The 11,694-nt window shown below is 43.9% G+C and overlaps 1 protein-coding gene across 1 annotated transcript in view; it reads right to left on the bottom strand.

Annotated features, from left to right (window-relative positions):
- Positions 1-226: 226 nt before the first annotated feature.
- The window catches only part of MSRB3 (methionine sulfoxide reductase B3), a 291,298-nt gene continuing 279,830 nt past the window's right edge, over positions 227-11,694 (bottom strand). The window contains exon 7 of the mRNA XM_077469957.1: positions 227-496. Within this exon, the coding sequence (XP_077326083.1) occupies positions 455-496 (42 nt within the window). The 3' untranslated portion in view covers positions 227-454. The remainder of the gene's footprint in view (positions 497-11,694) is intronic.

Here is an 11,694-nt window from a genome sequence, read left to right as displayed (position 1 = left end):
CGAATTCATTCGTTATATTTCTTTCGTATTCGTTGTTATTTTTTTATTCAGACATTCGGATGCATCCGAATGTCCGAAAGATGCAAAATTCGGCCGAATTTCGATTCGTTACGAAACGAATTGCACAAGCCTAGGCCTAAGTCTGTTGTTTTCCAAAAGAATAAGCTCACTTCCAAATGTATCAATATACAGAGACGAGGCAAATAATTTACCACAAACGGGTTACTTACAATGATCAGCTTTTATTTATTTATGTAAATCCTTTATTAAAAAAGAAAGTTTGCTGTGACTGCGTACAAACTATTAGCTAGAGTTTGCCCTCAATTTGTTGGTGTAAATTAAATCTGCTAGTACATTGAACATTCCCCTCTTCCCATACTGACAATGTTGTTGTCCAAAGGTGCCCCCAGTGCTCAGTCATCCAGAGTGGAAGCGCTCTAATACAGGAGTTGTGTTACTTGGCCAGATCATCAGATGAAAACCGAGGGAAAAGAGCCTAAAAAAAGAAAAAGAAAATAACATATTACATTTTTAGTTTTGGGGTTAACACAGTTTTAAGCAGATCTCTAATGGTAAGGTGCAATATATTCCACTTTTGTTCTTGGGTTTATTTAGCAACTTTATTTACCACTGAGTTAGGTGTGATCAAACTATACTTTTTATTGAGCTCACAGTGCACCTGTCAGAAAGTAAGAAAGTAAAACATTCTTTAAGAACGTACAATTACTTTTCTAAAATAGCTACAAACATTACACATTCCATAATGACAGTTTGCAATTGTACCAGGACCTTAAACTTCGGGTCAGATTACACACAGCACAAATCCACACTATAGCCTTTTTTTGCAGTAGTATTTGCCCAGAAATGTTTACATAAAGTTCAAAGATATTATTGTTATTTCTTGGTGGTTAAATGTCCAGTTGAAAAGGATTTTCTTTCCATTTCGTTGAATTTCAAACATTCCTGCAGATCATTAACAATAGTCTTCATTCATGATTACACACTTGCAAAAATGTTTCACGAAAATTGCAGACTTCTACAACAGTGTTGTGAATGAAATGAAATGTTAGACACACATAGAAAGGGATTTGAAAAACACTCTCAAACTCTTGCCAAAAGGCATTCTAAAAGTGGGCCAGCTTAAATATTCCCATACCTCACTCAAAGGCATGTATTGTACCCTGATACTTGAAAATAAAGAATTACGGGGCTAGTTAAAGGATTGCTGTTAAAGTGTATGTAAAACCAAAACTTGTTTTTTGGTCCATGACAAAACACGTAGGGTGGCGTCCAGAGCACAGTGATGTCATTGCTCTGATGGGACACACACGGAAAGTTGCAGTACATGGCTCCTACTAACATTAAACAAATGATCCTGAACTGCTGGGGCAGCTCTAAAAAGACATGGTTTTATACCTACTTTTTACATTTGTTAATAAAATCATGTCTACACCATAAAGGTCTCCCTCTTTTGTTCTATAGCAAATATTGCTGGAGTATATCTGGGGAATGTTAGGAGAAGCATCAACTTGACTTGTGCTTTACCCACCCTGAATAAGCAGTTATTGACCTTCTTCTTCCTTGTACACACGGTTGGACATTCCGACAACAAAATCCATTGGATTTTGTCTGAAACTGGTATTGCATACACACGGTCGGACAAAGTTGTCGGAATTTCCGGTCGTTCGTAACATGATGACGTTATTTAGTTACTACGGGACTACGTTCGGTCTAGTAGCCAATAGCTTTGGTCTAGGAATTTGATCTGAGCATGCGTGGCACTTTGTCCGATCGGAATTCTCTACAAACGATTGGACTAAGTCCGATCGGATCATGTTGTCGGAAAATTTTTATATCCAGCTCTCAAACTTTGTTGGTTGGACATTCCGATGGAAAAAGTCAGATGAAGCCCACACACGGTCGGATTATCCAACAACACGGTCCGATCGGACAAATTTCGGTCGGAATGTCCGACCGTGTGTACAAGGGCTTAGAGGTCACATTCAGTTCTCAGTTCTGCCCTATTGGTGGATTGTAATTTTCCTGGTGGAAGCGAGAATAAACATTAAGGGCTGGTTTACACTTGCTTCAAAACATGGCTTCAGGCAGGCTTTTTTTTAACCACTTGCTAACTGGGCACTTAAACACCCTTCTTGCCCAGACCAATTTTCAGCTTTCGGTGCTCTCACACTTTGAATGACAATTACTCAGTCATGCAACACTGTACCCAAATTATTTTTTTGTCCTTTTTTTCCCACAAATAAAGCTTTCTTTTGGTGGTATTTGATCACCTCTGGGGTTCTTATTTTTTGCGCTATAAATGAAAAAAGAACAAACATTTTGAAAAAAAAGCATATTTCTTTGTTTCTGTGACAAAATTATGCAAATGATTAATTTTTCTTCATAAATTTTGGCCACAATTTATACTGCTACATATCTTTGGTAAAAATAACCCAAATTAGTGGATATTATTTGGTCTTTGGGAAAGTTAGAGAGTCTACAGGCTGTGGTGCGAATCGCACAAAATTGATCACATCTGATGTACTGGTGGACTATCTCACTTCTTGTGACCCGAACAAATACCCCCCAAATGACCCCTTTTTGGAAAGTAGACATTCCAAGGTATTTAGTAAGAGGCATGGTGAGCTTTTTGATGTTGTCATTTTTTCCCACAATTCTTTGCAAAATTAAGATTTTCATTTTTACATTTTTTTCCACAAAATTGTCATTGTAATAGGTTATTTCTCTCACATGGCATGTATATACCACAAATGACACCCCCAAAAAAACTCTGCTACTCCTCCTGAGTATTACAATACCACATGTGTGGGACTTTTTCACAGCCTGGCCACATAGAGAGGCCCAACATGCAGGGAGCGCCATCAGGTGTTCTAGGAGCATAAATTAAACATCTAACTTGTTGACTACCTATTACACTTTTGAAGGTCCTGGAGCACCAGGACAATGACACGTGACACTGATGACAGATGGCACTGATACGTGGCAATGATGACACTTATACGTGGCACTGATGACAGATGGCACTAATATGTGGCACTGATGACAGATGGCTCTTATACGTGGCACTGATGACACGTGGCACTTATACATGGCACTGATGACACGTGGCACTAATACGTGGCACTGATGACAGATGGCACTAATACGTGGCACCGATGACAGATGGCACTAATACGTGGCACCGATGACACGTGACACTGATGACAGATGGCACGTGACACTGACAGGTGGCACTGATGACAAATGGCACTGATACGTGACACTGATGACAGATGGCACTAATATGTGGCACTGATGACAGATGGCACTATGTGGCACTGATGACACGTGGCACTGATGGCAGATGGCACTTATACGTGGCACTGATGACAGATGGCACTGGGGACGAATGGCACTGACAACAGGTGGCACTGGGGACAGATAGCACTAACAGGTGGCACTGGGGACAGATAGCACTAACAGGTGGCACTGGGGGCAGGTAGCACTGGGGTGGATGGCACTGGGGTGGATGGCACTGGGGCAGGATGGCACTGGGGCAGGATGGCACTGGGGTGAATGGCACTGGGGCAGGATGGCACTGGGGGAGGATGGCACTGGGGGAGCATGGCACTGGGGCGGATGGCACTTTTTTTATTTATTTTTTATTTTCTCACTTACGGCCGCTGCAGCCATTCATCTCTCCCCTCCCACACGCTGTCTGTGTGAGGAGGGAGAGCGGCGTTGAGAGATGATCTCATATGTTTACATATGAGATCATCTCACATTGGACACGCCGATCGCGCTGTAAATGGCCGCTGTGATTGGCCGTTTACAGCGATCTGTGTTTGCCTGTCTCCGGGGGACACGGCAAACACAGAACTTACCCGATGCAGAAGTAAACACCAGGACGTACAGGGACGGCCTCCCGGACGAAAGGGTCATTCGGCTATAGGGCGGGCGGGAAGAGGTTAAAGCTCTTTGAACGGCAGTCAAAGATCCTGTCACTAAATAAAATGGTTAGCTTACAATTCTGTGTACATCTTGTGTTTGCTTTGCTTCACTTTAAAAATGATACCCCATGTTATTTTAGTGGTGCTTCAAAGCATCTTCAATGAAAAAGAAAATAATTTGGGACTTTAGATGAGGCCTCTGAAGTAGGAATCAGAGGTACCTCCATCCCGGTTTTTGCGCAGCAAAAAGAGAGAAGCATGCAGCTGGAGAGCAAGGAGGTACTGAAGGTTATCAAAAATCATTTTATTCCATAAATACAACATACAATACAGTACATTACTGGCACATTGATACATTGAGACCCACAAGCCATCTAAAGTTGAGCTGCATAATTTATAATATGTGATATAAATATTTAAACATAAGATACAATTGTATATGACATCCCTTACATTAGTGATAAAATAGTCACTGACTGTAAACATAAGGTAGCAGCATTGTTGGCTCAAACAACCGGATGTATAACCATGATTGTAGCATCTATATCTCGACGCGTTTCGTGACTAACTGTCACGCATCAGGAGCAGACGCTGTAGGGATGTCTAAAAAATTGAAAGGTGAACAGTGAGTAAACTGAACACACATAAGATGGGGAAGGGGGAGCATGATGGAGCATTCACCCATACTTACAGGTCAACAATGAACGTGGAGTGCGATGCCAAGGCGAAGCTGCGGACAATTGTCTCCCACGGGAGCAGAGGTGGCAAAAACAATGGCAAAGCAATGGGGAATACTGAAGGGTGAGGTGTGACTGGGGGAGTGGACCCCAACAAAATCCGTGTATGTGCATGGTTTGTGAATGAAAACATTTGTAAATGAATATAAAAGTTTGTTTGAATATATGAGCAGTATGTGAGATATTATTATATTACTGGTGAAGCAGTAATCCAAATCTATTATAAGAAAGTGGTAAAAGATGTGGGAAGTAAACGTAAATGTGGAATAGAGTGCACCAGCTGATTTACACCAGTCGCTCCTATTCAGAATCAGTATCCGAAGGATATAATGGTACAAAGTTTGGTAAAATCCTTACATGTACATTGATTACCTAGACGGGATTGCTTTTTCCTCAACCAAAGTAGAGTTGCTTGTTAAGGTTTTGCTTTTATAGATATTGATTATTTGATCCCTCTCTATGTACTGTTGTTACTACAGATGCTTTAGATCAGGGGTAGGCAATCCCTGGCACTGGTGCCGCAAGCGACACACAAAGCCTCTTTTGCCAACACTCGACTCTCTCCCCCCATCAGCAGAGCAGCACAGGGAAGTGTCCATGACACACTAATGCATTCCAATTTCAGAATTCCCCACACAGCACCTGCATTGAGGGGAGGCACTGCTCCCCCACACATTGTAAGAGATGGGAGACATTAATTGGTTCTCTAACTTTGCTGTAGCTTTGGTAATGGGGAAGATATTGGGTGCAGTACTGCTGGGGGGGGGGGGTCCCTGTTTCCAGGAGGAGGAGGATTGTCATTGGCCATTGCTAAAGTCAATCGCAGTCCTGCTAACCCCATCCACCATCTAGAGGAAGATGACTCACTTGGTTGCCACTACCAATCTCAATGGAGGGATGTCAATGTGATTGAGAAAACCACAATCTGGTGACAGTTTGTGGAATTACTGTTGAGCTTCTGGGAACCTTTGTGTCACTTACTACTGAATACCGGCACTCTGTGTCCCTTTAAACCACAGCCAGTATTTAGCACAATGAAAATCACACCCAACTTTTCCTGTGGCGCAGAGCACACAGGCCCACTGCTTTCAGAAAATACCTCTGACCTGAGCTCAGCATTGCACATCCATTCCAGATGCTTGTATGTGACATCACATACATCACATACATTAACCACTTCCCACCCGGCCAATGCATATATACGGCCGGGTGGGAGCCGTCTACTCCTGATAGGACGTTCAGGAACGTCCATCAGGAGGAGCGGGATCGTGCGCGCGCGTGCCCGCGCAGCGGCGCGATCCCGATGCGCCCGTGTCACCGGGACACGGCGCATCTCAGATCGGCAGGAGGGCTCTGTGATTGGCCCTCCTGATCACATGACGGCCGTGTCCAATCACGGCCGTCATGTGATGTAAACAAACAGCCGGTTGCTAGGCAATCGGCTCCTCCTCTCCTCACACAGAAGTCATCGCTGAGGAGAGGAGAGCAGATTGCTGCAGCCGGCTGATGATCAGTGAGTATGAGCTGTTTTTTACAGCTTTTTACTCACTGATCTTCAGTCTAGTGTAAACACACAACACACCACACAGTGTAAACACAGTCCCCACATATGTCCCCATAACACACATGTCCCCAAAACATACATGTCCCCAAAAAATAAAAACACATGTCCCTAATAATAAAAACATGCCCCCCACATATGCCCCACTAAAATCACTTGTCCCAATGATTATGTGCACACATATGTACGTGATCACCTGCACACATATGTACATGATCATTTGCGTACATATGTCCGTGATCACACAAACCAATTATTATACACTTAACGGATTTTTTTTTACCAAAAACATGTAGCAGAATACATTTTGGCTTAAATTTATGACAAAATTTGATTTTATTGGATTTCTTTTAAAATAGAAAAAAGAAAATATTGTTTTTTTTCCAAATTTCCGCTTTTTTGCGCTTATATCGCAAAAAATAAAAAACGGAGTCGTGAATAAATACCACCAAAATAAATCTCTATTTGTGCGAACAAAATGATAAAAATTTAATTTGGGTACAGCGTAGCATGACCGCGCAATTGTCACTGAAAGCGCTAGAGCGATGAAAGCTGAAAATTGGGCTGGGAAGGAAGGGGGTGAAAGTGCCCTGTATTGAAGTGGTTAAATACAAGCATGTGGGCTGGATGTGAGAGGTGGATCAGAAGGATGAGTGTGCCAGGACAGGTAGACGTGTCTCATCTCTGCTTCCTTTCACCACTCTAGATATCATGCATATCATAGGTGAGAAGAGGGTACAGTGGTGGGGCAGATTTGCAGGGGGTACAGTGATCTGAGGTGTGAAGGTGCATGAATTGGGGCTGAACTGAGGCGTGAGCAAACTTCAGGAGATGGACGGGGAGGCGGCGATTTCACTGTGGGCTGCGATCGAAGGTGATGCAGGCTCCAGGAATCTGCCACTTGCTCCCTCGCTTGCACTAGCACCCCTGCGCCCGGACAGGTCAGACGCTAGCCATGTCCTTACCTTAGGAGGTGGTGCTGGATCAGGGGTAGGGCTCCTGGAAGCTGCCCCTCTGCCCCTCCACCTGCTGCAGCTTGCTGTAGGAAGTGCCGGGCCGTAGCAGAACAGGAAGTGGGTCCTGAGACCTGATTGGCTGGGAGTCCTGAGGCTCCCTGGCCAATCAGGTCTCAGAACCCGCTTCTTGATTGGCCCTGGAGGAGAAGCAGGAAGACATTAGCGAACATTTTCAGTGAACTCACTAGGTGAAGTTTCTACATGGTCCACCCAGTCTCCCAGCTCTCGGATCTCTGCCTTATGCTGATTGATACAGATTAGGATGTCAGATTGTAATGATACTCTGAGCGAGAATAGCATATCCTTAACCACTTCTCTACCCACCCATAGTCATATGATGCCCACAGATGGGATCTCCCATCCTGAGTGGGCTTCATATGATGTCCTCCCATTCCCGCGGCGTCGCTTGGGACCCGGTGCGCGTGCCCGGTGGCCGCGATGTCCGGGAACACAGCAGGACTGTGGATCTGTGTATGTAAACACACAGATCCACGTCCTGTCAGTGGAGAGGAGACCGATGGTGTGTTCCCAGTACAGAGGAACACCGATCGGTCTCCTCCCCTTGTGAGTCCCCTCCCCCCACAGTTAGAATCACTCCCATAGGGAACATATTAACCCCTGCAGCACCCCCTGGTGTTAACCCCTTCCCTGCCAGTCACATTTACACAGTAATCAGTGCAATTTTATAAAACCGATCGCTGTGTAAATGTGAATGGTCCCAAAAATGTGTCAAAAGTGTCCAATATGTCCGTCATAATGTCGCAGTCATGAAAAAAATCGCAGATTGCCGCCATTACTAGTAAAAAAAAAATGCCATAAATATATCCCTTATTTTGTAGGCGCTATAACTTTTGCGCAAACCAATCTATATACGCTTATTGCGATTTTTTTACCAAAAATATGTAGAAGAATACGTATCGGTCTAAACTGAGGGAATTTTTTTTTTTTTTTTAAATAGGATATTTATTATAGCAAAAAGTTAAAAATATTGTGTTTTTTTTCAAAAATTTTCTTTTGTTTATAGCGCAAAAAATAAAAACCGCAGAGGTGATCAAATACCACCAAAAGAAAGCTCTATTTGTGGGAAAAAAATTACGTCAATTTTGTTTGGGTGCAACGTCGCATGACTGCGCAATTGTCAGTTAAAGCGATGCTGTGCCGAATCGCAAAAATTGCTCTGGTAAGGAAGGGGATAAAATCGTCCGGGGCTGAAGTGGTTAACTTCTTCAGATCCGCACTATATCCAAATGACAGCTACAGTGAGGATCTGTTTTGCTGGGAGTATGTCTATTGACGCTGTGATCCCGGCCCCTTACCACATGATCAGCTGTCAGCCAATGACAGCTGATCACGTGATGTAAACAGAGGATCGGTAATAATTTTTTTTTCTTCTCATGCTGTCAGTGCAAGAAGAAAAAAAGCTGATCACTGGCTTCAGTTTGCTGGGACATCAGTCCCAAAGAGGAGCAGCATGTTATGTGCCCACCACCAGTACCACCTGCAAGTGCCACAAATCAGTGCCCACAGTGCCCACCAATCAGTGCCCACAGTGCCCAGATTACTTAAGTGCCACCTATCAGTGCCCACCAGTGGTGCCAATCAGTGCCTCATCAGTGCCACCTAGCAGTTCTGTCTATCAGTGTCACCTACAAGTGCCAATCAGTGACCATCACTGCCACCCATCAGTGCCCATCAGTGCCACCTATCAGTGCCACCTATTAATGCCCCTCAGTGCCACCTATCAATGCCCATCGGGCCACCTTTCAGTGCCCACCAATGCCACCTATCAGTGCCCATTAGGGCCGCCTATTAGTGCCCATCAGTGCCACCATATCAGTGCCCATCAGTGTCGCCTTATCAGTGCATCCTATCGGTGCCCATAAGTGTAGTAGTAGTAGTCTTATCAGAGTACATCAATGAAGGAGAAAAAATACCTGTTTGCAAAATTTATTAACATAAAATATATTAAATATAACATGGTTTTGTATTTTTTTGAAAAGATTCTGCCTTTTTACATTTTTTGAACAAAAAATAAAAAACATAGAGGTGATCAAATACCACCAAAAGAAAGCTCTATTTGTGGGGAAAAAATTATAAAAATTTAATTTGGGTACAATGTCATTCAAAGGGTGACAGTGCTAAAAGCTGAAAATTGGTCTGGGCAGGAGGGAAGTTTAGTGCCCAGTAAGCAGGTGGTTAAGCATGGTATCTGACACTGGCTGACCTGTAGTGGAAAATGTGGGAAATGCTGCTATCGAGTCAACATGAGGAGATAAAGGTGGTATGTTTATTTCAGAATCACCCTTACCTTGCATGTCCTCCTCACATGGTTGTGGAGTGTCCCTGAGTGGTTTGGACTTTGGTGGAATATTAAGTGTAGAGATAGAGGCTCTTGAACCCTATGCTGCTTCTGTATATGTAGTTGGAAGACAAGAAAATGATGCCGCCACTAGAGGTCTGGCAGCAGGCCGCATGTAGCGGGAACCGCCGTCATTTTGTTATAGACCACAGGGGCTGTGCCAGTTACCTCTTTCTGTGAGGCATGACTGGAGGGTCCCTGCAGCAATAGGCACCAGAGGATGACTGGATTAATTCTAGGGCTTCTGTGGAGTGGGATTTTTCTGATGATTGTGAGGAGCTCCCAGCTTAGGCAGCCATCACGCTGGGCAGTCGCTATGCCCCTCCCCCCGACATTAGCGAATATTCATTTGCTAATGTCACACAAGTGCGTGGGTTCAGGCACAGTGCGAGTCCACTATTTTTTTAAGCCAATTAGAGTCTCAGGCTCTAATCACCTGCTTAAAAAAAAACTACAGAAATCCATGCGTCCAGCACCCTGCATGTAGATTAGGGGATGGGTGCATGGATTAAGGGGGCAAAGCCCCTGCGCCCCTAATGAATGGGCCACCACTGATGACAAGAATCTACTAGGCAACATTTCACAGAAGTCCACCAGAGCTGTTAGGGTTGAATAAAGACACTCGTCCATCCGGTGTGTGTGCTTTTATGTTGCTGCCATTTTCAAATTCTGTGTACATTGCGTTTGCTAGGAAACACATCTAATAGCTTTTTGAATTTATCTAAACTCCCAGCTGACATCACCAACTGTGGAATGGAGTTCTTGTCAGGATCCAGATCAGAGCCCAGGACCTCTGTAGCATCTGGAAGTAGCTCTTCTTACTGTGCCATCTGAGATAATAGACAGATACTGGACAGCTTCCTACCTGATCCCTTGGATAATCCTACTCTCTATCTTGTCTCTGGTGAACCTTAAACTCTTTGCTTCTCCCATGAACTTCCTATTTAATCCATGTCTCTGCACTTCCCATTTACCAGATTATTTTGCTCTTATCCAGGCAATATCTTGATCCTCATGCTCCGTCTGTATCTTAACTACCACTGGTTACTGACCTTTAGATTGTTCCTCGACTATGCTTTTGCTTAATCCCAACCTACAACCACTTGTTACCAACCTTTGGCTTGTTTCTCAACTATGTTTCCATTTGATCCTAACCTGCCACCACTTGTTACCGACCCTTGGCTTGTTTACCAAGTACACTTCTACTTGATCCCTACCTGCTACCTCTACTATCGGATCCTAACTTGCTCACCTCCTGGTGGGGTGATTCTGAATACTAGCACACAGTGAATCCCATCTCCACCATCAGGAGCTCTGATGAGCCCGTGCCACCATGCAGGGGTACCTGCTTGTGCATTTATCCTGCTGGTTTCTATGTGAACCTTTCCAGTGCTATAGCTACTGGCCTCTAAGCCTGACCCCTGACCCATGACAGTTCCACATCCTTATCACTCCAACAGTAAAGAACTCCTTACACAATTTAAGACTGGATTGCTTCTTGTCCAACTTCATTGTGTGGTCATATGTCTTTTTTACAGAACTAAGTTTAAATTGTTTTCACCCAATAATACAGTCACCGTTTATGAATTTTTATATTGCAATCATATTACTGTCAGGGCTGGCTTAGCCCTTCCTTCTCTGGGCTGGCTGCTCAGCTGTCAGCTAATTGCCAGCTCTCATATCTCTCCACAGTTATCCATTTGTTCCTGATCCTGCTCGTCTGACCTGCCTACTTAAAGCTGTTCAGCTCACTTCATCTCTGCCTTCGCCTTGGTCACATCACAAGAAACCATCCTGTTTAAAGACTGGCCTGCTGACATCCCTTCTGGCTCCTTATCCTGCTTGCTGTTCCTCTACTTGGATCCCTGACTTCTGGCCTAGCTGATTACCCGATTTGGTTACTGATCTCTGGCCTGGCTGACTACTCGATCCGGTTACTGGACTCTGGCTATGCTTTGACTATGCTTACTCTATTTACCTTTTTATTAATAAACAAGTGGGATTTAATTGTACTTCTGTCTTGGTCTGGTTCATGGTTTCTGACAATTAGTTTTTTAAGCATCTCTTCTCT

Source organism: Lithobates pipiens, unplaced genomic scaffold (assembly GCF_037356315.1).
Source record: "Lithobates pipiens isolate NorthernLeopardFrog02 unplaced genomic scaffold, aLitPip1_a1.2 Scaffold_8, whole genome shotgun sequence".
Classification (NCBI taxonomy): domain Eukaryota; kingdom Metazoa; phylum Chordata; class Amphibia; order Anura; family Ranidae; genus Lithobates; species Lithobates pipiens.
Note: the sequence above shows the minus strand (reverse complement) of the source record. Positions and strands in the feature narration are given on the sequence as shown.